This window comes from Cyprinus carpio, chromosome A18 (assembly GCF_018340385.1).
Source record: "Cyprinus carpio isolate SPL01 chromosome A18, ASM1834038v1, whole genome shotgun sequence".
Classification (NCBI taxonomy): Eukaryota; Metazoa; Chordata; class Actinopteri; order Cypriniformes; family Cyprinidae; genus Cyprinus; species Cyprinus carpio.
This window is the reverse complement of record NC_056589.1, coordinates 21,567,845-21,590,399: the sequence shown is the minus strand read 5'-3', so window position 1 is coordinate 21,590,399 and position 22,555 is coordinate 21,567,845. Positions and strand designations below refer to the sequence as shown.

Here is a 22,555-nt window from a genome sequence, read left to right as displayed (position 1 = left end):
ATGTAATACTATAAGCTGTTGGAACCGTTCACGTTTTCTACTCCCCTTCTAAAACACATCCTATTAATGTACTTAAAGGGATACTCCCCCCTAAAATAAATTTTTTTGTCATTAATCACTTACCCCCATGTCATTCCAAACCCGTAAATGCTTTGTTCGTCTTCGGAACACAATTTAAGATATTTTGGATGAAAACCGGGAGGCCTATGACTATGAAAGACATCTTCAGAAAGTCCATCTGCCATCAGTACATCAACATTCCTCACCTTTACAATCCAAAATACCTTAAATTGTATCCAACAGTCACAGGCCTCCCGGTTTTCATCCAAAATATCTTAAATTGTGTTCTGAAGACGAACTAAGCTTTTACGGGTTTGGAACGGGGTAAGTGATTAATGACAAAATTTTCATTTTGGGGTGGAGTAACCCTTTAATGTCTTTGTTTAATACATCTGTACAGATACACAGGAAGATGAGGAAGTGTGCTGGCATAGCCAATTAAAGCAATAAAACACTTTGTCTCTATGAAAATATCCATTTGCAGCACTTACTTGCATGGCTTAGTCATCGTTCGGTAGAGTGTCTGTTTTTGTGGTGGTTTGGTAGCTCTGTGGTTGCTGCTTTTTCTTCTTTTAAGTTTTTACATTGTTTGAATATTTAACTGAACATTTGTTCATGCAGATATGCCTGATGCCTGATTCATGTGAGGATAGGCAGACTTTAAAGCATCTAAATTTAGATAAATTACATAAATTCCTGTACTTCCCTCTAAGGGTTTGCACAATCCTCATTTCAATGACACTGAAGACTGTGTCAAAAAGATAATAGATTTTATTTTTTTCTGTGGGAAATGCACAACAGAGGGCAACTTGCTGTTACTTGATGTTGTAGACCTGAAAATCAGGTCTTTGCAACTTTGTCTTTATTCAGGAGAATTTTACTTCTTACTGTTCTTCTTACTTGAAATTCATTAATAGACTGTAGACTTTCAAGCAAAAGTTGTTCCTTTCCGTATTTGAAAATATTGCTTTGTTAAACCTAAAATCAGTATTTGTGATTTTAACAAATTATGGATGTCAATAGATCATAACAGCAAGACATGCGACAGAAATAGTTTTCAGGAAGCAGCACTCTTTAACCAACTTACTCACACTTCTTTCTTTTTCATAATACTGCTGCATAATGTTCAGTGCCATTTGTTCTGTGCTTTGAAACTATTTGTCCTGTCCAATGTCTCAAAGCATAGTAACTAATAACAACTAGTTAGTTGAATTGCATCAAAAAGCAATAAACTGCACAATAAATTGCATAAACTCTATAAATCTGCAAAAATTAAATAGAACAGCTTTCCACACACTTTATGGTTTTATGCAACCATACATAATTTACCAATATGATGGACTGCCACATATAATCATTTTATGTACATAAATGGTGAGTTTCACTTCATATTTCATGTTTTGTTGTTGTTGTTTTTTATTTTAAATGAAATGCATTTTTTTTTTTTGACAAAAGGGTACTTGAGGTACAATGGGGAACAAAAAAGGTTGGGGAAACACTGCTGCTGCCCTTCTCTTGGGTAACAGGAGAAAACTAATGCTACTGCTCAGATAACAGCCTTTCTGTCATACGCTGTGTGGCACTTCCTTTAAATGTGGTAATGTATGTAGTGTGAACTCACACATTCATTCCTTTTTTGTGTCTTCTACAATTGTAAGGAAGGAAGATTAGCTTGATGTTGTACTACAATTTTTGAGGTTGTTTGATTTACATAATGGAAACATTATTCATAAATTCAGTTAAACCAAAAACAACTTCATTTTACTGTCAACAAGACAAGTAAGAGATGTCTGTGCACATCCACATTCCTCCGGTCAGTTCAGTGCAGTGGTGTCAACCTCTACATTTTATTGCTGAAGTATTTATTAACAGACAGCTGTGTTCACAAGATAACCAAGCTGAAACAAGTGCTATCATTAAGAAAACCATGAGCCGCCCATGATAAGTAATTGCCTATTTTTAGTTTGAACTATAACAGTGGGAAAGCCTGGATGTTGGTATGTTTATCAAGCCTAAAAGAGTACTGTGGCTTCCTCTTTTATCAAACTTTGATCAGGCTTTCACAAAAAGCCTCTTTATGTTTAAGGAGAGGCACTTTGGTTAAATTGGCTCTAAAATCTCTGATTGTTTGTTAATATTATATAAATAACTCACCCAAAAATGTACATTTGTTGGAAATTTACTGAAACCTCAGGTCATCCAAGATGTACATGAGTTTTGGAGAAATGTAGCATTACATGACTTGCTCAACAATGGATCCTCTGCAGTGAATGGGTGCCGTCAGAGTTGTAACAGCTGATAAATTACAAATTAATCACATGACTCCAGTCTATTGATTTACATTTTGTGAAGCAAAAAGCTGCATGTCCTCTATCCATAATATTGCTTTTTCCATTTTAAAACCGGTCTTGTCTGAATTAAGCACCAAGCACAAATTTACAAGCGAAAACTTTTCTAAACAAATATGTTGGTGGATTTTCTTGTGAGAGAACAACGGGGGATGGACTTTTTCACTGGAGGAAGCGTTATCGTGGATTATGGACACATATTTTGGCCAGAAGCAGTTGAAACATCTAAATGATGGATTTATTTTTTTATTACAACATGCAGCTTTTCGCTTTAAAAGACATTAATTGATGTACTGGTGTCTTGTGGATTATTGTGATGTTTTTATCAGCTGTTTGGACTCTCATTCTGACCGCACCCATTCACTGAGGATCCATTGGTGAGCAAGTGATACAATGCTAATCTCCAAATCTGTTCCGATGAAGAAACAAACGCATCTATATCTTGGATGGCCTGAGGGTGAGCAAGTTTTCATTTTTGGGTGAACTATTTCTTTAAACTAAACTAAATTGTATTCTGAAAGGTTTCAACATTATTTTTGTAACCTATTCTGTGAAGAGAGCCTGTGGTCACAGCAACTGAGCATGGTGTATTAAATTTGACTGTGTGGGTTTGCATTGACAACTGGATGGGCAAATATGCTCTGCTTTCAAAGAGTTGAATAGTTTGTTGATTTAGGTTTACAAGCATTTTCAATTGAGTCCTTAATGAGAGGAAACTCTGTTTGATTTGATATACAATGCTGAGCCTACGAAGTCTCTTTTCTTGTGACTTGAAAGACCTTTTCCGTAATAAAACTGAAGCATTTTGGCTTTTATGTCAATATCAGAGGACTTTTTTGTCTGTCTTTTAAATTCTCTTGTTTAAATTCTCAATATACCATGCTGAAAAAGGTGCCTCTGAGAACATAAGTGACTTAAGAGAACGTAAGAGACTTTCGAATAGATGTACTTTATTCAAACAGTGAATTTCTCATAGTTAGTTATTTAAGACATGAGTGAAGGAAAATGTGTGTATTTCTTAGAGGTTGACAGATAGTGGATTTTACAGATACGATAACTGGGTTTGACCCCAATGGCCAATAACCAATTAATCAACCAATAGTTTTTCAAATGGATACTGTACGAAAACTAAAATATTGCTGAACTTAATTACACACACACACACACACACACACACACACACACACACACACACACACACACACACACACACAAAAGTACAGAACCATGCTTTATATATGGAATAAAGATGTTCATATTAAATATGAATTATACATTGATCATTAATGTTAGTTCATAGTTCATTACTAATGTTGACTAATGACTAATATCACACACTAATGTTAACAGAAGCAACTTTAAAATGTAAATTTTTACTTAACACACATTAACAATGAACAATAATGGAATCATATTGTAAAGTGTTACCATTTCATATAAATCCAAACAGACATGCTTAAAGATATATGTAATTTCTTATATTTAAGAAATTACATAAAATATGTATATTGTCTGTATACTCTCACACTTTATTTGCTTAAATTTTAGAACACTTGATGATTATCTAATCAAAATAACAAAATATAGCAGTTGCACACCAGACAAAACGCGCAGCACAGTGTCACGTCTAGGACAACTCACAGGTATCACACCAGACGCGTCGTGTTCAGATGCGTCGTCAGCTGCTTGAACATATCAGTTTTCTTTCTCATGTCACTATCTTTAAATATGCAACTTCACTGGCTAATGAATGCATTAAAGTGACCAGCTAGATATAAACTAATGCAAATAGATGGTAACAATCGTGACACTAAACATTAGGGTCGGACTTGCGTGTGTTGTGGTCACACTTTAAAGCAGGGATAGGCAACTCCGGTCCTGGAGGGCCACTATCCTGCAGAGTTTAGCTTCAGCCCTCATAAAAACTCACCTGCCTGTATCTATCTAGTAATCCCGAAAACACTGATCGCCTTGTTCAGGTGTGTTTAATTAGGGTTGGAGCTAAAATCATAATGACATACTCCCTCCACTAACGAAGCACCTAATCAATGACCTGTTAGAATATAACACAAAGCATACACAACAAACATACTAATTTTCAAACACAAATAATAAATCACCTAGTCAACCTCGCAGTTACAATATAATGATATGAAAACATGCACTGTATTATACTATATACATACCATTTCTGCCACATTTCTGCCATTATGTTCTGTTCAGTTCTCCCTAATTACGTTTCTAGTATTTAAGTCCTGTGTTCTCCTCTGTTCCGTTGTCTGCTATTATTTGTGTCTACATGTTGTGCTACCCCAGCTCCTGGATTCCTTATGTTTTCTCTGTGGATTATACTTAAAGACTGTTTATTGTATTTCTCCTACATTGTGTGCCTTGTTTAGCACAGTACCGTTACAATTTTGTTGTCTTTGTTTCAAATCCGCGTCTGAATTGTCCCGCTCTGTGCAGCGCGCAGTGTCACGTGTCAAAACAAACAGCACAAAGTGTCAGTGATTTTCGCATCTAAAGGGCGCTCTTGTACTGGCGGAACTTAGCTGCTCCAGCATGGGACACAACCTGGAAAAACTATCGGCATGGATTTTTACCTATACTCAATAGTTGTTTTTGAAAGAAATCTCTTATGCTCACCAAGACTGTCATTTATTGTGACATTTATTACAAAGTAAAATGACTGTAAAAAATTATGTTTTATAATTTTAAAGTGTAATTTATTACTGTGATGGCAAAGGTGAATTTTCAGTCTTCTGTGTCACATTATCCTTCAGTAAAATCATTGTAATATGCTGATTTGGTGCTTACGGAATATGTCTTATTATGGTCAAACCATAAATATATTTTTAAAAATCTGATGCTTGCTTCTTGTCTGAACATCTATGTCTAAATCTAACTGAAAGAAAATTGTCTTTAAAAATTTTTCATTTTCGGTTTCTCATCCTTCAGTGTATAATTTTACATAAGTTGTCATATTTTGCCCCTTCAGGTTGGTGGATGACCGATGTGTGGTGCAACCTGAGGCTGGAGATCTTACAAACCCACCGAAAAAATTCAGAGGTGAGTCAGTCTGACAAGATTGATCACACTAAAGGACTTACTCATAATTTAAAGTAGTTAAACTACAGTCAAGCTCTAGCTGTGCTACAGTTTACTACACTAGTTAGTGGAACAAGTAGCTTGTTATGATGTTTTGAAAAAAATTGAGAAAAATATAGTTAAATTAGCATCGTATTTTTTTTTTTTTTTTTTTGTCTTAGTTACTCCCCAAAATTATAGTACCAATAAAAAGGCAGGCAAAAGAAATCCCAACACCGGGCAAAATAAATATGTAGCTGTAGCTTTCTGTGTGTGTGTTTCTTAACACCTGCTCAGCCACTGATTAATTATTCGGCCCTTGAGCAGTAACAGCCTCCTACACGCTGAATCTTTGCTCTTGCCAAGGCCATGCACGCAGGCTGTCAGCGCCCCATGTCTTCAGCTTTATAGTGAGATCTCAGTAGGGTGCCTGGCTGTTGCCTAATGACTAAAATTGTAAGCAGAGGTGGGTAAACAGTGTTGTTCCTCAATTGCAATTTGGAGGACTGTATAAGAAACAGAAATAGCCATAACTGTAAACTCTTATTTTCCTGTTGTGCTGAAGGGCTTTGATGAAACGCTAGCTCCGAATGGATGTTCACTACAAGTCAGTACATGCTTCCTGTGCTTTTGAACACAAAAGCCCATGTGATAACTTGTGCTTTTTATGTACTTGATGATTTTCTTAGTAATAGTTAACCAGAAAAATAATGGTAAAATACTATAATAAGCAAGTTTCACTGAAATTTCAGCAAGACTTTGCTGGAATAAAGGTCCAATGTTTATTATCCATACAGTGGCAATGTATAAAGTCACTTTCAAACCAAGCAGTTTTCTGTTGGTCAATGTATCAAATCCATGTTGCCAAATTGAACTTGTTTTGAAATCTGTGGGAAAATCTTTCACCCTCATGGGAAATTCCAGATCACTTGGATTCCTTTGACTGGATTTAGCCTGCAAAAATTTGAATGATGGTAAATGTGTCCGCACCTTTCTGCCATGATTCAAGTAATCTCAGTCTCAATTATGATTATAATTCCAAGTTAGAGATCTTATTCTGTATAAAATGTTCTTAAATCTTTAATAATCAAACTTTTACACTGTTGTAGACACATTTTAGTGACTTCCTGAAGGTAAGCAAATAAACTTTGACTCTGTTGGATTTACTCAGTTGTCACTTTGCCAAAAGGGACATTTGAGGAAGTGTATTTGAGTCTGTCTTCTCCAAACTATTTTGTTTGTGCACAGTACATTCGCATTTAGGAGGATCTATTTGGTTTGCTGGAGTAAAATCACAGATTTTGTTTGCCAGTACTGTGTCAAAGACACAGCCTGTAAAATAAAATTATACAGTCGGTTGGATTCAGTAATGACACTGAAACCAACTTACAATGACTCTTATTTATATTTTTATAAATATATATATTTTAATTAATAATAATATTTATATTGTTAATATAATATTTATAATTAAAAAAAATGTGTGTGTATGTGTGTGTAGACTATAGATATATATATATATATATATATATATATATATATATATATATATATATATATATATATATATATATATATATATATAGACAACACACATAAATAATGTTATATAAAAATTTATTATACTATATATTTCTAGATTTCTATATTACATTTTTTTACAATTTTATTTTATTATATTTTTTATTTTAATAAAAAATCTAAAAAGACACATAAAACGTCTCAGGTTTAACCATGGTTACATGCGGAACCTGAGACATTCCCTTTCGAGGGTACTCGAACTGCGTCCTCTAGGAATATGTCCTCTATGAACAGAATACCCACACTGCCATGCTGAGGGAAGTACATGCCATATTTTCTGAGGCGAGCACTAAGCACCAACTCCGTAATGAAACCATTAGAGCTGCCCCTCAGATGCATCAGCGCCTGTCAGTGACACCATCCCCTTCAGCCAAAGGCCCGAGCTACATACCCAAAATAACTTACATGTTAAGGGCTGATAAAAAAGCCCAGTCCCAGGGCAAAGCTCAAAGGCTTGGAATTAGATAACAATGTGATTTGATAAGTTCCTTTAAGGGGATATGGTTGAGCATCTATATTTCACCATATTACCAGACCCTGGCCTGTCACCTAGGGGGACTTCATACATGTACACCTAATTTTCCCAACAAGCTGTCTGCCTGAGGCCTTGAGAGCCCTGAGAGTGGAGTACTCAATTTTCAAATCGACCAGGGAACTTACGTACATGCTCAACCTGGGAGCAAGAGGCTCATAGGCAATCCTCCTGTAGTGAGAGGACCACTGCCAAACTCAACTAGAAAGGGCAGTCTAACAGAGTAGTAGAAAGGAGGCAGCTAGGCTTGAAAGGAGCCTGCTGAAGAGGCTTGTGGGAGCGAAAGACTCTTGTAACATCGTTATAACCAAGGGGAGTAATGCCAGCTCAACCACGAAAACAGGACAGGAGCCAAAGCCATTCATGCACATGATTAGGGCTCCTCAGAGCAAGTATTTAGTATGCCTTCAGAATGAAGGAAGCACCATCACACTCATACCTCAGGGGAAACGGTGTACTCAAGTCACTCACAAAAAGAGGAGAGATTCACTGGTTCAACTATAAGGGCAGTATAACAGGGTGGTCCATAGTGGGCCTTACAACCTATCATGACTGCAGAGTGGGATTTCAAGAGCGGAGTTACTCAGCAACTCGATGAGAGGAGAACTCAAGCTCAGTGCATGTGCAGAATGGTCACAGGGAGCTTAGATCTCAAGGAGCTCTTCACAATATTTTAGATTAGATTCAACTTTATTGTCACTGTGCAGAGTACAAGTACAGAGCCAATGAAGTGCAGTTAGCATCTAACCAGAAGTGCAAATAACAGCGTATATAAAATAAATATAGAATGTGTGTATATACATTAAGCTTTATGACATATAGTGCAAGTTATGAGTTAGGAGGGCAGAGACCAGCTCAACGCAAATGACTGTACATACAACACGGTGCAAAGAAAGTATAAACAGAAGATGCATTGTACAGTGAGTATAAAAAGAACGTGCATTATATGGTGAGGTACGTAAATAGCATAAGTTTATATATTTCCAATGACCATAACAGTGCAAATGGCATCCGGAGGAAGAAATTTGCAAAAAATTCAGAGATGTGCAAAAACAGAGGGAATAATAAGAACATTGTGAGTGAGAATTGCAGACAGGTTATTGTTCAGTTCACTTTTGCGTTTGTGGTAGACGTCTTTGATGGAGGGTAGCCCGACATCAGTGATGTATTGTGAAGTTTTCACCACCCTGCTTTCTGGTCCGAAACAGTGCAGTTGCCATACCACACTGTGATGCAGTTTGTTTTAATAGTGCAGCGGTAAAAGTTCAGCAGGATGTTGGGGGACAGGTGAGCTTCCCATAAGTAAAGGAAGTAAAGGTGCTGTTGTGCCTTTTTAATCAGTATCGAGGTATTGAGGGTCCAGGAAAGATCCTCAAAGAGATGGACACCAAGGAACTTGAAGCTCACCACATGCTCCACTTTAGCCCCATCAATGTAGATGGGAGTGTGGTCCTTCTTAGTCCGCCGGTGGTCTACAATCAGCTCTTTGGTCTTTTGGGTGTTGAGTGCAAGTTTATTGTTGGCACACCACATTGCTAGATGCAGAACCTCATCCCTGTAGGCTGTTTGGGTAGCAGGAACAGGGAGAGGTGATCAGATTGTTCAACATGGGGGAGGGGAGTTATTTTGTAAGCATCAGGGATGTTTGTATAAACCTGATCAAGAGTATTGTCTCCTCTTGTTGGGCAAAAAACTTTTTGATAAAATTTTGGGAGAGTTGTTCTCAGATTGGCATGATTGAAATCACCAGCAATAATAAAGACTCCATCCGTATGTGTTGTTTGCAGTTTACTAACAGCAGAAGATAGTTCTTTCATGGCTAGTTTAGCATTAGCATCCGGGGGTACATACACTTCAGCAAATTGGGCAGTTGTAAATTCACCGGGCAGAAAAAAGGGTCTGCACTTGATAAAGATGTATTCAATATCAGCAGGACAGTGTGATTTAGTAATAACAGCATCGGAGCACCAGGATCTGTTTACATAGATGCAAACAGCTTAGCCCCCAGGCCACTCCGCTTACCCCGTCTTTGTTTACGTTCGCAGCGCTGACGACGGGCACTTCCTGTCGGACTGGCTGATTCACTCGAGGCCAGGGAGCGGAGTAATTCGGGAGGTAGTAGATGAAGATCTAGTGTTGTATCCACATCGGTGTTTGTGTAGCGAAGTTTGATATCCAATAGTGTGTGACGGTTGTAAGAGGTTAATGCGAAGCTATGTCGAACAACGGAATTGAAAATAACTAGTAAAATAAGAAGTAATTTGCAAAAACTGGAGAGATGCTGAGCCTCGCGCTGTTCACGCACCACCATCTTGGTATATCACTCTGTAGCAGAAACTTAACCACGAGCAGCCCTCAGGAGCGCGATGGAGGTACAGTCAGGATCCTGTCCCCGGGTAGCAGAATGCTCAACTATACCTACTTGTAGGTGAGGAGCATCAGCTCAACCTAGAGATGCGAGAGGATCAAGGAGGCTATGCAGGTCTACAACTTGGGCTAAGGAAAACCTAACTGGGGAGGTGTACTAGACCACACGCCCCAAGAGGTCAGCAGAGTAAAGGGAGAGAGGTCCCAGATAGGGCTCTCATCTCCTGACTTTCAACAGGGGAAGCCAATGGGGAGCCCTACTACCCAGTATTGAAAGTCAGTGATACAGAATGGAGGTCCCAGATGTGGTGCAAGAGGTAGGTTAGTTAGCATACACACAAGAAATACAAGTAAACTAGAGATAACAGTATCCTTAGGAAATGAAATGGATCTTACTCACCCACCGTAGCTCCCGCACATGGCTCTCAAGTCTTGCAGATATCTTCTGGAGACATGGATGAAGATAACCCTGGAGCTAAAGAGACAACATAATGTTACTGCACCACTGTATAATAACACGGTTAGGGAACCAGGTTCTGTGCCAGTGACATACTCGCAGGTGGCCCTCAGGAGCACAAGGGGAGTACACTCTAGCTCCTAGTCCCAGAGAGTAGTGTACTCAACTACACCACTCGTGGATAAGGAGCACTAGCTCAGTACAAGGCCAAGCATCAAGGAGGCTCACAAGCCTACACTTGAGAAAGAGGAGGAGTCCCATGAATGCATCACGATGAGCACAATCCGCTCAAAAAAAGTCAAACATGTTCAGTTCACACCTATCCACAAAGAAAGTGCAATAAGTGCGATGAGCACATTCAACTCCCTCAAGGGCTGAACTTGCTTACTTCTCACTCACACACACAACACACAGGTTGTGTGAAACCTCGGGTATCAGAGCAAAGCCTCTGATGAGAAAACATGCACTCCTAGTCGTGCTTAGCTGCTAACATAAACGGCATTGAAGACGAAGAAGAGAATGACATATTCTCCCAGCGCCCTTTTATACTGTTGTCACGCTGGTAGTGACGTCATAGGCCGTCGGCAGTCAATATTATTGTTGTGTTTAGACATGCTTCAGACACCGGTCACACTGAAGGCATTCCCTATAGTGACCGCTAGAGGAAATTAAATTCAGCAACTAATATAATTGTTTTTCTTTCTATTGTTTAGATTGTCTCTTCAAGGTGTGTCCTATGAATAGGTACTCCGCACAGAGACAGTTCTGGAAGGCAAAACAGGGGAAACATGGGAACAACACACAGGGAGACCTCTTCAAGAAATTACAGGTGCCCTTATAACACTGCCAGCCGACAGTATATATGCATCTTAGTTTTTTAACATCACTGATTATGCAATAGAATTCTATTACTAGGCATTTTGGGATTGCTAATTACAGTTTGCTGTCCTTTCTACTACATTTTGCAGCATGCAGCGGAACTGGAGCAGAAACAGAACGATACTGAGAATAAGAAATTACTGGGAGAGATTGTCAAATATAGTCGGGTTATACAGGTACAGTCAAGCTCCAATCTTCTTATCAACAAATGTTTTTTTTTTTTTTACACTTTTGGTTGGACATTGAGAACATTCTGTTTGTTTTCACACTGTTGCCAAGGCTGCCAGTGCACCACTCAAGGGCCAAAGAGGCATTTGACAGTGTGGGTGATATACGGCTCCAGAACCGATAGAAAAAAATGCCTGTTTGATTGGTGACTTTAATCTAAGTGCTTCTATGGGCTTACACAAAAACCATGCTTTCAGATGTTTTAACAAATTTATTTGACCCAAAGGGCCTCTCCGTTTGAGTTTTGCATTTGCTTTCAAGGCTACTGACTTGACTGAAATTCATGTGCCTGTGTGTGGCCTTGTGTTTTACTTTCAAAGACATGATTTGAAAATCAGAAGTCTGGCTATGTGAGCCTAGCATCTGATAGTAAACTGAAAGTTTCAGTTTAGTGTAATATTATATTCTCACAGAGCCAGACTTTTCACTTTTGAATCATGACTGGTCCATATTGCATCTTATTTTACTTACAGACATTCTAATATGCTGATTTGGTGCTCGAGAAATGTGTAAAATAATTGTGCTGCATAATATTTCTGTGGAAACAGTGATACATTTTTTTTTTTTCAGGATTCTTTAATGAATAGAAATTTCAAAAGAACGGCATTTGAAATTAGATTTTTTTTTTTTTGTAGTATTATAAATGTATTTACTGTCACTTTTGATCAGTTAAATGCGACATTCAAAAAAACAAATTCATGTATGAGAAAACCTGTAGACCCCAAATTTTTGAATGATAATGTTTTTAGTGCAGTATTTTAAATACAGTACACTTTCCTTATATTTTCAGCTTCTCCATATTAAGAGTAATAAGTACCTGACAGTGAATAAGCGTCTTCCGGCCCTGCTGGAGAAGAACGCGATGCGCGTATCTCTGGACCCTTTGGGAAATGAGGGCTCCTGGTTCTGCATCCAACCTTTCTGGAAGCTACGCAGTGAAGGAGACAATGTAGGCATCGCTCCACTAAAACAACATACACTTCAGAAACAATGACTGTGTTTAGGTTCTGACTTTTATCATGTTTATCTATTTTTAAACATGCAGTGAAGAAATTACTGCATCATTGGTAATGGGTGATTTACCCATTTTAAAAAAGCTAATCACCTCTAATCATTATACAAACATTTTGTTGTGTTAACTCATTTGGTCTCTCCTCTTGTTTTCATCTCAGCAACTGAATCGTGAAGGTATCTAATATATAGTTTGGCGCATGCTGTGTGTGTGTGTGTACACAGAGAAGTTTGCAGTATGCTAACATGCATGTAACATGCAACCCTAACAGCCTGTTACAGAACCATGTTCACACAATGTTGTTGCTTAATTTTTTTTTCTTAATTCTTTCTTTTAAGCCTGAATTATTAAAATATATCCAAATACTTTCAGATCTAGTATGCAAATAGTTTCCAGATCAGAATAGAATTATTAAATAGCATCCAAACAGGTTCAGATCCACTGATGACATCAAGGGCTTGAGTTCTGAGTGATATTGGATGTCTGTGATGTTACGTTGTGTACAGATAAGAATAGAATGCTTAACACACTTCACTAACATTTTCTTTACAAACTGTGCATTTACACGACCTATTTCAGCATGCAATGGATATTATATCTGTGTGTATATACAAGTTCTCTGTTCTGTTGAATAATGTGCTCTCGTTTTTCATTGGTTTCTTTTCTTTAATGACCCCATGAAATGACTTTTATAAGTGCCGTTTTCTTTCCCATGTGACAATATATTTTCTTTATTTTGCTGGTAACATTATTATGTGAATACAGTAATAAAGTATTTATAAATCAAACTATAGTTAATTCATAGTTTATAAATTATAGTCTATACATTAATTCGTTAATAGGATATGTACAAATAGATTGTTCTTCATTCATTGTCACTGGAATTTACAAATGATCATTGTTTAATTATCTCAAATATTAAGAGTTTTTCTTTGTTTTTTTTATCCTTCATATCCTAAACTTAACACTATAGCTGAGGTATTTTAACAACGTTATTTCATTTTATGTAATTGTTGTATGTTTTTAAAGTGTGATTCTACCGCATGTGCATACTTACATTCGCATACACATGAAAACATTTAATACTGATGTTTTGACAGCATATAAAACATAAGTACATTTGCATTTAGCAGACGCTTTTATCCAAAGCGACTTTTTTTTTTTTTTTTTTACCTAATGTGTTCCCTGGGAATTGAGCACACAACCTTTTGCGCTGCTAACACAGTGCTCTACCACTGAGCCACAGGAGCTCAATTTACATATGTGTTCATACGTAAATTACTTATTAAAATAAAACAACTTTATTGACACACAACTCTTTAAGAATCCTATTATAATCTATTAATATAAAATTTATGGAATTAATTGGTTGATTGTATTGACATTCATTGACATTGTTTTTAATCAGTTTTAACACAGTTGACTTATTTATAAAGATTATATATAAGTTATAAAGAATTCATGGGGTCAAGTATAAATGTGTCTAAAACACCAGTCTCCAAACTATGCATGTCACAGGATGTGATGTTTCTTTTATTTAGTTTTTTCGTTGTTGAAATGGTAAAACAACAGAAACAGCTGATGTTGAAAGTTTGTGTTGTGTGTGTGTGTGTGTGTGTGTGTGTTTGTGTGCTTTGTAGGTGGTGCTTGGAGATAAAGTGGTTCTAATGCCTGTAAACGCAGGGCAGCCTCTCCATGCCAGCAACATCGAACTCCTGGATAACCGTGGCTGCAAAGAGGTCAGACACCAGCTGTGTTCTCAGCAGCACTGTTAATGAGATCACATGATGAGTCACAGGTTCTGATGCATTGTATTAGTTACCGGGTTCCCATGGTGGTGGAAAACCTGGAAATGTGAGGGAAATTCTGGATTCCAGGCTTGGAAAAATCATGAACATTGATAAAATGTTAGAAATCTTGAACAAGTCATTGAAGAAATGTTTGATTTGTTAGAAAAAAAAATCAGTGAATCAATCAAGCAAGTTAAAATGATTTCAATCACAAATAAATGAAAATAAAAAGAAAGGTCATTAAAAAGTAATGGAAATAAAGATGTGTATTTCCGTCTGCCAGGTTAACGCTTTGAACTGCAACACCAATTGGAAGGTCACTCTTTTCATGAAATTCAGTGAATACAGAGATGACATATTAAAAGGGGTGAGTCTTATGTCATGGTTTATTAGATATGTTTGGAGTGGTCTATTGATTTGGGTATGTTTTGTATTGTGGTTTATAATAGTTCTCTAATCATTTGGGTCTCTCTCTTCGATTCACTCAGGGGGATGTGGTGAGGTTGTTTCATGCCGAGCAAGAAAAGTTTCTTACTTGTGATGGGTACAAGAAGCAGCAGTACGTCTTCTTACGAACCACTCTCCGCCAATCAGCAACCTCCGCCACCAGTTCAAAAGCTCTTTGGGAAGTGGAGGTATCGTTTTTTATGAAGATTTAAAAGTTTTTTTCTTATTTTTTTCTGATCTGTGTTCACAAACTTAGTTCTCTATATGTAATGAAGTAAAATGTATCATAACATTTTATGATTTATAAATGGGATACACACTACTGTTCAGAAGTTTGGGGTCTATAAGTCTTTTTATCATGTTTTTGAAAAATCCTTTATTCTCATCAAGGCTGTATTTAAAAAAAAAAAAAAAATTAAGTACAGTAAAAACAGTAATATTTTGAAATAATATTACATTTTAAAATAACTTTTTTCTGTTTTAATATTTTAAAGTGTGGTGAAAAAGCTGAATATTCAGCAGCCATTACTCCAGTCTTCATTTCTTATTATTATCAATGTTAAAAACATTAGTGCTGCTTAATATTTTTGTAGACACTTTGGTTAATTTTTAGGATTCTTATTGAATGAAAAGTTCAAAAGACCAGCCTTTTTTTTTAAATAAAAATCTTAAGTTACATTATAAATATATTTACTATCACTTTTGATCAATTTAATGTGTTCTGGCTTAGTACAAGCATTCATTTCTTTAAAAAATTACTTAATCATACCCCAAACTTTTGTACGGTAGTGTATGTTCTTACTCAGAAGTTAGAACAATATCACGCAGCACAGAATTAATCCGGAGTCTCTCCCCCGTCCCGTGTGGTTTAGGTTGTACACTATGACCCCTGCAGAGGAGGAGCCGGCCAGTGGAACAGCCTGTTTCGCTTCAAACACCTCGCCACAGGCCACTACCTTGCAGCAGAGGTGCACATTCCATCTCTACATTGTTTAGTCCTTACCTGAAACTCATCCGGTTTTTCCGTTCTCCTTGCTTTGCATAATTCAGTCATGGTTAAAGAGCTGTTTAATATATGGTGTGGTTTGTGTGAATTCCTGTGGTTTTCATGTATTTGCATGCTGCACACATGAAGCTTTTCCCAGAGCAATAAACTCACTAGTGCACCATTTGGGTGATTTAGCAGCATTTACTCAACCGACCCTGAAATCAATAACACATTATCTGAATTCTGATATAAAAAAAATTTCAGAATGTATTAGCAGCTCTTTCTGAGATCTCTGTTGTTTCTTGTAGACAGCAAGGAGTTTAAAAAGAATATCAACAACTCAAACATTTCTCATCAAACTCTCCCAACACCAAATTATCTGAACTTTAATATTCCAAATAATTTTATGGACCCTTTTCACATTTCTCGGGATTCTCTGAAGTGGAAGCCATCATAGTTGGTTGAATGTCTATAGTGGTGAACGTATGGCAGGCCGTTTTAGCTTAAAATATTCCAAGCATTACTCGTCGTAATTTCATTTTTACTAGTAACAATTTAATTAGAGAGCTCTCTAAATCTATTTTTACTAGTTATAATTACAATAAGAGAGCTCTCTAATTTAACTATAGAGCTCTGCAAATTGCATTCTTACTAGTAAAAACTAAATTAGAGAGCTCTCTAATTCAGTTCTTACTAGAAACAATTATGATTATAGAGCTCTTATTGAATTGTTACTAGTTAAAATGCAATTACAGTGATTAACGCTGGGGATATTTTAAGCTAAAACAGCTTGCCATATGGACGGAAACTACAACAAATATTATTTTTACATTCCCATTTGCCCCAATAAAAATGGAAAAAATCCACAATAGCATTTCTATGACTTTCCAAAAGAGGTAAAAAAAAAATTGAGAGATTGATTACATTGCTCAGAAAAGAGAAAGAAGTTATATTTGCCGTCACTTCCTCAACCATTGTTTTAGAAACACAGTGTTAACTCGTTAACTTTTTTTCCCCCAAAACTCTCATGAATCCCAAACTTTTGAATGGTAGATTCAGTCCATTTACAGGTAACTCCATTTAAGTCTTCTAAACTATAAAATATCTACCTCAGAACATTATAATGTATTTTTGGAGAGGTTTATCCTTTTATTTATATATATATAATTTTTTGAGTACAGAAGATGGGCTGCAGATGGCAGTCTTCACAATGTTATTGTCACAGTAGTGTAGAATCAGTCACAGCCATCCACTGTGCACAGTGCGGACAGAGGGGGTTATTGTCTGGGATAAAATTGCTGAAAGAACACTTCTGCCTCTGTTTCAGGCGAATCCTGATTTTAAAGAACGTACTGACAGTATCAGCACCAAAAACGAGGTAAGTCAGACCTCACTTGGATGCCAGCCTATGACTCATAACTACGCTTGAAATCTAACCTTGCAGAATTCCACTGAAATATCTGCAGAGTTCCAAAGAAGTTCCTTTACCCATTCACCAGAATTCCACAGTCACCACACAGTGTGAATGAAGTTTGCAGACTCTATCTAGACATGTCTGATCAATAAAACATTGATGTGAGACTGTAATGTATTAAACACATTTGCTGATTGTGTTGAACTGATATAAAGTTTTGTGTCTGACTCACTCTGCTGAAGTAAACAGAACCTGTTCTGTCTCGTCAACACAGCATTGCGGCCCAGCCCAACTCTCCTGCACAACTTCACTATTGCACAATCCGTTTCCCTCTCCCCTCCTTCACGCTGCAATAGATAGTCTCACACAACTCCTGTCCTCCTACTCTCTGGAGGTTTTTTTTTCTTCTTCTGCCTGTGTCTCTCACTGCACCTTTCCACTGTATTAGCATTCTGCTTCAGCAGCCTCGCAGACAAACACACGCGCATGCACGCTTGCAGCGAGGGCTCCTTACATAATGTCTGAATCTGGGGGTGCCCCGTGAGAGTCAGGCAGACGTGCTGTCTGCTTCAGTGGAGGAGTGAGTCAGAGGAGCTGCAGAGAGTCAGAGCAGAGGAGAATTTATAATGCTGCTCTCCAAATAGCCCTCCATCAGAAAGCTCCAGTGAAAACAGTCTGTGCCAGTCCTGCATAATATCCTCACTATAGATGACCTCTGAGTTTTTCTGTGGATTTTTTGCAAGATCTACTTGAGTTGTGGTCATTGTAGGAATTGCAGGTTCATTGTTGTCCATTAACAGTTTTTAGTTTTTTAAAAACAAGCAAAAATGTTTTTACAGTAGTGTACTACCAATGGAACAGAATAAATGTTAAAACACTCTTTAGTAGAGTCACAAGACATAAAGATTGTAAGTTTCAACATGAGATTAGGTTGGACAAATTGCTTGCAATCTTGTCTGGTCATATGCAACCTTTGAATCCTGTTATGAACTTGTAACACCAAAAAAAGAGCTTTTACAAAAATAAGAGTTGCATATTTCTGCTTTTAAATAGACTTCCATTGGAACTGCATTACTGTAAATAGATTTCATTTTAAATTTTATTTTATTTTATTATTGTGATACTGTTATAGTTGTTGTTTAAATTTGTTTTAATTTTTATGTTTTCCATTTTCATTTTAATTAATTCCATTTAGTCATTTTTTTTTTTTTTCTGTATTGTTTTATTGATATTTGTTTTAGCTGTGGTTATTTTAGTGCATCAATGAAAATAAGAAAATGTTTCCTTGGCAGCTGGCTAAAATATAATACATTTAAGATTTTTCATATTTTATTTTAGTTTCGTTAATGATGATTAAAGTAAAAAACTATGCTTTTAATTTCCATTTTAATGAACAGTAATAAGCCTGGTTTGAGGTTTCGCCATGAATATTTTTCATGTAAAAATAAGAAAAGAATAGTAAAATGCAGGAGAAAAAATTACATAACCCATCAGTGCAAATTAGTATATTTAAAACCAGTAATAATGGTACAATACATGCAGACTCAGTGGTGCTTGCATTGTCATATGTGGGTTTTTTTTTTACACCAATGTGACCTTCCCCTATCTCTCTTCGCAAACCTCAGACCAACAAAGGCACTTTGTTATCTAAAAAGAAGTGGCAGGCTGACAAGATCCCTTACACCCTTGTGTCAGTGCCCCATGGCAATGACATCGCCTCTCTTTTTGAACTGGATGCCACCACCTTACAGCGGGCAGACTGCCTAGTTCCCAGGTTAGTTCCTATACACTAAAATGACTTTTAATCATGAAATTAGAATTTAGATGCTATTCTGATCTGGAAATTTGGATGTTTAGCCCTTTTATCCAAAATGACAAACGCTACAAGAAACTACCCTAAAGAGGCAATTCATATAAGCTGCAAAATTGGCTAGAAGTGCAAGCTAAGAGATGTAGGTGTGAAAAAGCAGCAGTAAGGGTTTGAAAGGGAGTAATAATTGTAGAACAAGTCCTTCCAATGAATTCAAGTGCTCACAAAGCCTTTTAGAGCAACCATTTAGATTTTAAAATATACTTATGAAACCATTTGTACAGATTAGTTTTTATTCAAGTCCCCATTACGTGCTGTCGATGGGATAGGAGTCCACACTATGCCACGTGTACTTTTGAACAGCAACAGAACAGCACGTGTACTTTTGAACAGCTAAGAACAGCAAGGTCCTGTGTTTGATTCATTTAAAGTATGTACCTTCGTTTTTTAGGAATTCCTATGTCAGACTCAGGAACTTGTGCACAAACACTTGGGTGACCAGTACTAACATTCCCATTGATGTTGAGGAGGAACGACCCGTTATGCTCAAGGTTTATTTCCTTCTATTTTTATGTGAAGAAAAACTGGTCTTGTCAAAGAAAGCTCATGTAATTTCTCTGTTTATTCAAATAGATCGGCACCTGCAAGTTGAAGGAGGACAAGGAGGCTTTTTCCATTAATTCTGTCCCCATATCAGAGGTCCGAGATTTGGACTTTGCCAACGATGCCAACAAGGTCCTGGAGATGTATGTGCGTATATTGGGCGACAACAATTTTGCAGCAGCGAATGAACGCAGGTATATGTCACTGAAGTTCTTTGAAGTTGTTAAGGTGTGGTAGCAATAGACCTTTTTTTGCACACTAGCATTGTCCATTGTCAGTTGCATAGAAATATATGAAGCTCAGATCACACATAAGTCACAAAAATGAACTTAATATTACGTTTTTATGTTCAGGTTTATTATTAAACTTTTGGAGGATCTGATCATCTTTGTATGTGATGTGCCGAACAACGGACAGGATGTGTTGTCTGTGGTCATTTCGAACCCCAACAGAGAGAGGCAGAAACTCATGAGAGAGCAGAACATCCTGGCACAGGTTTGCTCAAACAGTAATCTCAAGTTGATTATTTTAGAATCATACTGTAGATTCAGTGGAAGATTCTGGACTGTAATTTTTTATTTTTACAGATCTTTGGAATTCTTAAAGCCCCATTTTCTGAGGTTAAAGACTCATCCATGCCGAAGCTGGAAGATATGGGGGAGCAGCGGAACGCTCCGTTTAAGTACATGCTACAATTGTGTTACAGAATTCTGCGCCATTCCCAACAAGATTACCGCAAGAATCAGGCAAGGAACAGCTTCAATTATCAGTTCCAATTATTAGGGTTGTCCATTAGACTAATACACGTATCCTCTTTCTCACAGGAGTACATAGCCAAGAATTTTTCGGTCATGCAGGCTCAAATCGGCTATGAGATCCTGGCCGAAGACACAATCACTGCTCTCCTGCACAACAACCGCAAGCTGTTAGAAAAACACATCACTGCACGTGAGATTGAGACCTTTGTCAAACTTCTGCGCAGGAACCGAGAGCCCAGGTCTGACCCAGAGTTTTAGACATCAACTCAAGTGTTTGGCACTAACCACTATGGTCGGAAAATGCTAAAGGAACTGTAATTAAATCTTTAAGGAAAACTAATGGATTTTCTGTAAATTGGAACCAGTGTATCGGGATCAAATAAGAGATCTTTAAGAATTCTTTAAGACACGTACTGTAATATTCTGCTGTATATACATATATATATATATATATATATATATATATATATATATATATATATATATATATATATATATATATATATATATATATATATATATATATATATATATATATATATATATTTTTTTTTTTTTTTTTTTTACCAAGTAGGATTGTATTTGTAACATTCTTATTTGTCCTATTAGAATAATTTAGATTCCAAATTGGTTATATTATGAAATATTACAATTTACAATATAAATAATAAATTTATCTAATGTAACAAGAACCTACAAAAAACTCCTGTAAAAACTAAAAATAAATCAAATTTATTTGAAACAATCCTTCAGAAATCATTCTAATTATCAGTGCTGAAAACAGTTATATTTTTTGGATACATTTTTCTCAGGATTCTGTGATGAATAGAAAGTTAAAAGAAATCGCATTTATTTGAAACAGAAATCTTTTGTAACAATGTAAAAGTCTTGACTCTCACTTTTGATAAATTGAATGCATTCTTGCTGAATAGAAGTATAAATTTCTTTAAAAAAAAGAGAAATCTTACTGATACTTTTGAATAGTAGTGTACGTTCAGATTTGATTCTTGCATTTGTGCTGTTTTCACATGGGTTAGCGGTGGTCTCAAAGTTAATTGTGTATTTTATTGTGTCTTTTTCCCAGGTTTCTGGATTATTTGTCTGACCTTTGCGTCTCCAACAAAACAGCCATTCCTGTCACTCAGGAGCTAATTTGTAAATTCATGCTGAACCCCACCAACGCAGACATCCTCATCCAGACCAAGTGAGATCTGCTCTGTGCTGCCTGCTGAGATTAGCTGTATAACAATGACTCAGAATTATAGGATGAAACTCTAATAGTGACGAGATCATTTTGCATTTGTGTTAAGATATATGACTGGGTTTGTGTTTCCTTAGACTGATCACACACACAGAAACCTCTCTGGAGTCATCTTTAATCCAGGATGATGGTGATGATGAAGAGGTGTGGCTATACTGGATTGATAACCACAAAGAGCCTCATGGGAAGTCCATCCGCCATCTGGCCCAGGATGCCAAGGATAGAACAAAATCGGAATATGACACCATCACCTACTATAGGTGAGAGTTCAATCACATCTTTGAAAGATAGTGTATTTTATTTTATTTTAGATTTTATTGTATAATTTTAATCTTCTAAGCAGGTTCTTTGATTCATTTTAAATTTAACTACATATGAATGTCTATCCATTCTCAGGTGTCAGCTCAATCTTTTTGCTAAAATGTGCCTGGACCGGCAGTATCTGGCCATCAATCAGATTTCCAATCAGCTGCCAGTAGATCTAATCCTGCGCTGCATGTTTGATGACTGCCTGCCTTACAACCTTCGTGCCTCATTTTGTCGTTTAATGCTGCACATGCATGTGGACCGCGACCCTCAGGAGGCCGTGGTGCCCGTTCGCTATGCACGTCTCTGGACTGAGATACCTTCCAAGATCTCTGTCAATGAGTAAGATGGAAAGAACTCTTTGTCACTGGTGCTTCTAGTATTATGTGGCTTTATTTATGAAACTGCTTTGTGTTGTTCATTTTGTCTGAATGTACATTTTGTGAACAGGTATGATTATGAGTGCAGAGACACATCCAGAGAGGAGATGAAGAGAAAGTTTGCCCCTACTATGCATTTTGTGGATGAATATCTCCAAGATGTGGTCAGTCAGCCTGATCCCTTTGGAGACAGAGAGAAGAATGAACTGACCCTTGAGGTGAGAAGATGTTTGGTTCCATTAACGGT

The 22,555-nt window shown here is 36.9% G+C and overlaps 1 protein-coding gene across 1 annotated transcript in view; it reads left to right on the top strand.

The window, feature by feature from the left end:
* The window catches only part of LOC109045995 (inositol 1,4,5-trisphosphate receptor type 2-like), a 74,503-nt gene that overhangs the window by 4,085 nt on the left and 47,863 nt on the right, over positions 1-22,555 (top strand). The window contains exons 2-20 of the mRNA XM_042775399.1: positions 5,407-5,477; positions 11,146-11,261; positions 11,401-11,487; positions 12,330-12,488; positions 14,192-14,290; positions 14,625-14,708; positions 14,830-14,976; positions 15,661-15,756; positions 17,104-17,154; positions 18,816-18,964; positions 19,452-19,551; positions 19,634-19,797; positions 19,957-20,098; positions 20,191-20,349; positions 20,428-20,600; positions 21,446-21,565; positions 21,700-21,882; positions 22,019-22,270; positions 22,379-22,526. Of these exons, the coding sequence (XP_042631333.1) occupies positions 5,407-5,477; positions 11,146-11,261; positions 11,401-11,487; positions 12,330-12,488; positions 14,192-14,290; positions 14,625-14,708; positions 14,830-14,976; positions 15,661-15,756; positions 17,104-17,154; positions 18,816-18,964; positions 19,452-19,551; positions 19,634-19,797; positions 19,957-20,098; positions 20,191-20,349; positions 20,428-20,600; positions 21,446-21,565; positions 21,700-21,882; positions 22,019-22,270; positions 22,379-22,526 (2,500 nt within the window). The remainder of the gene's footprint in view (positions 1-5,406; positions 5,478-11,145; positions 11,262-11,400; positions 11,488-12,329; positions 12,489-14,191; positions 14,291-14,624; positions 14,709-14,829; positions 14,977-15,660; positions 15,757-17,103; positions 17,155-18,815; positions 18,965-19,451; positions 19,552-19,633; positions 19,798-19,956; positions 20,099-20,190; positions 20,350-20,427; positions 20,601-21,445; positions 21,566-21,699; positions 21,883-22,018; positions 22,271-22,378; positions 22,527-22,555) is intronic.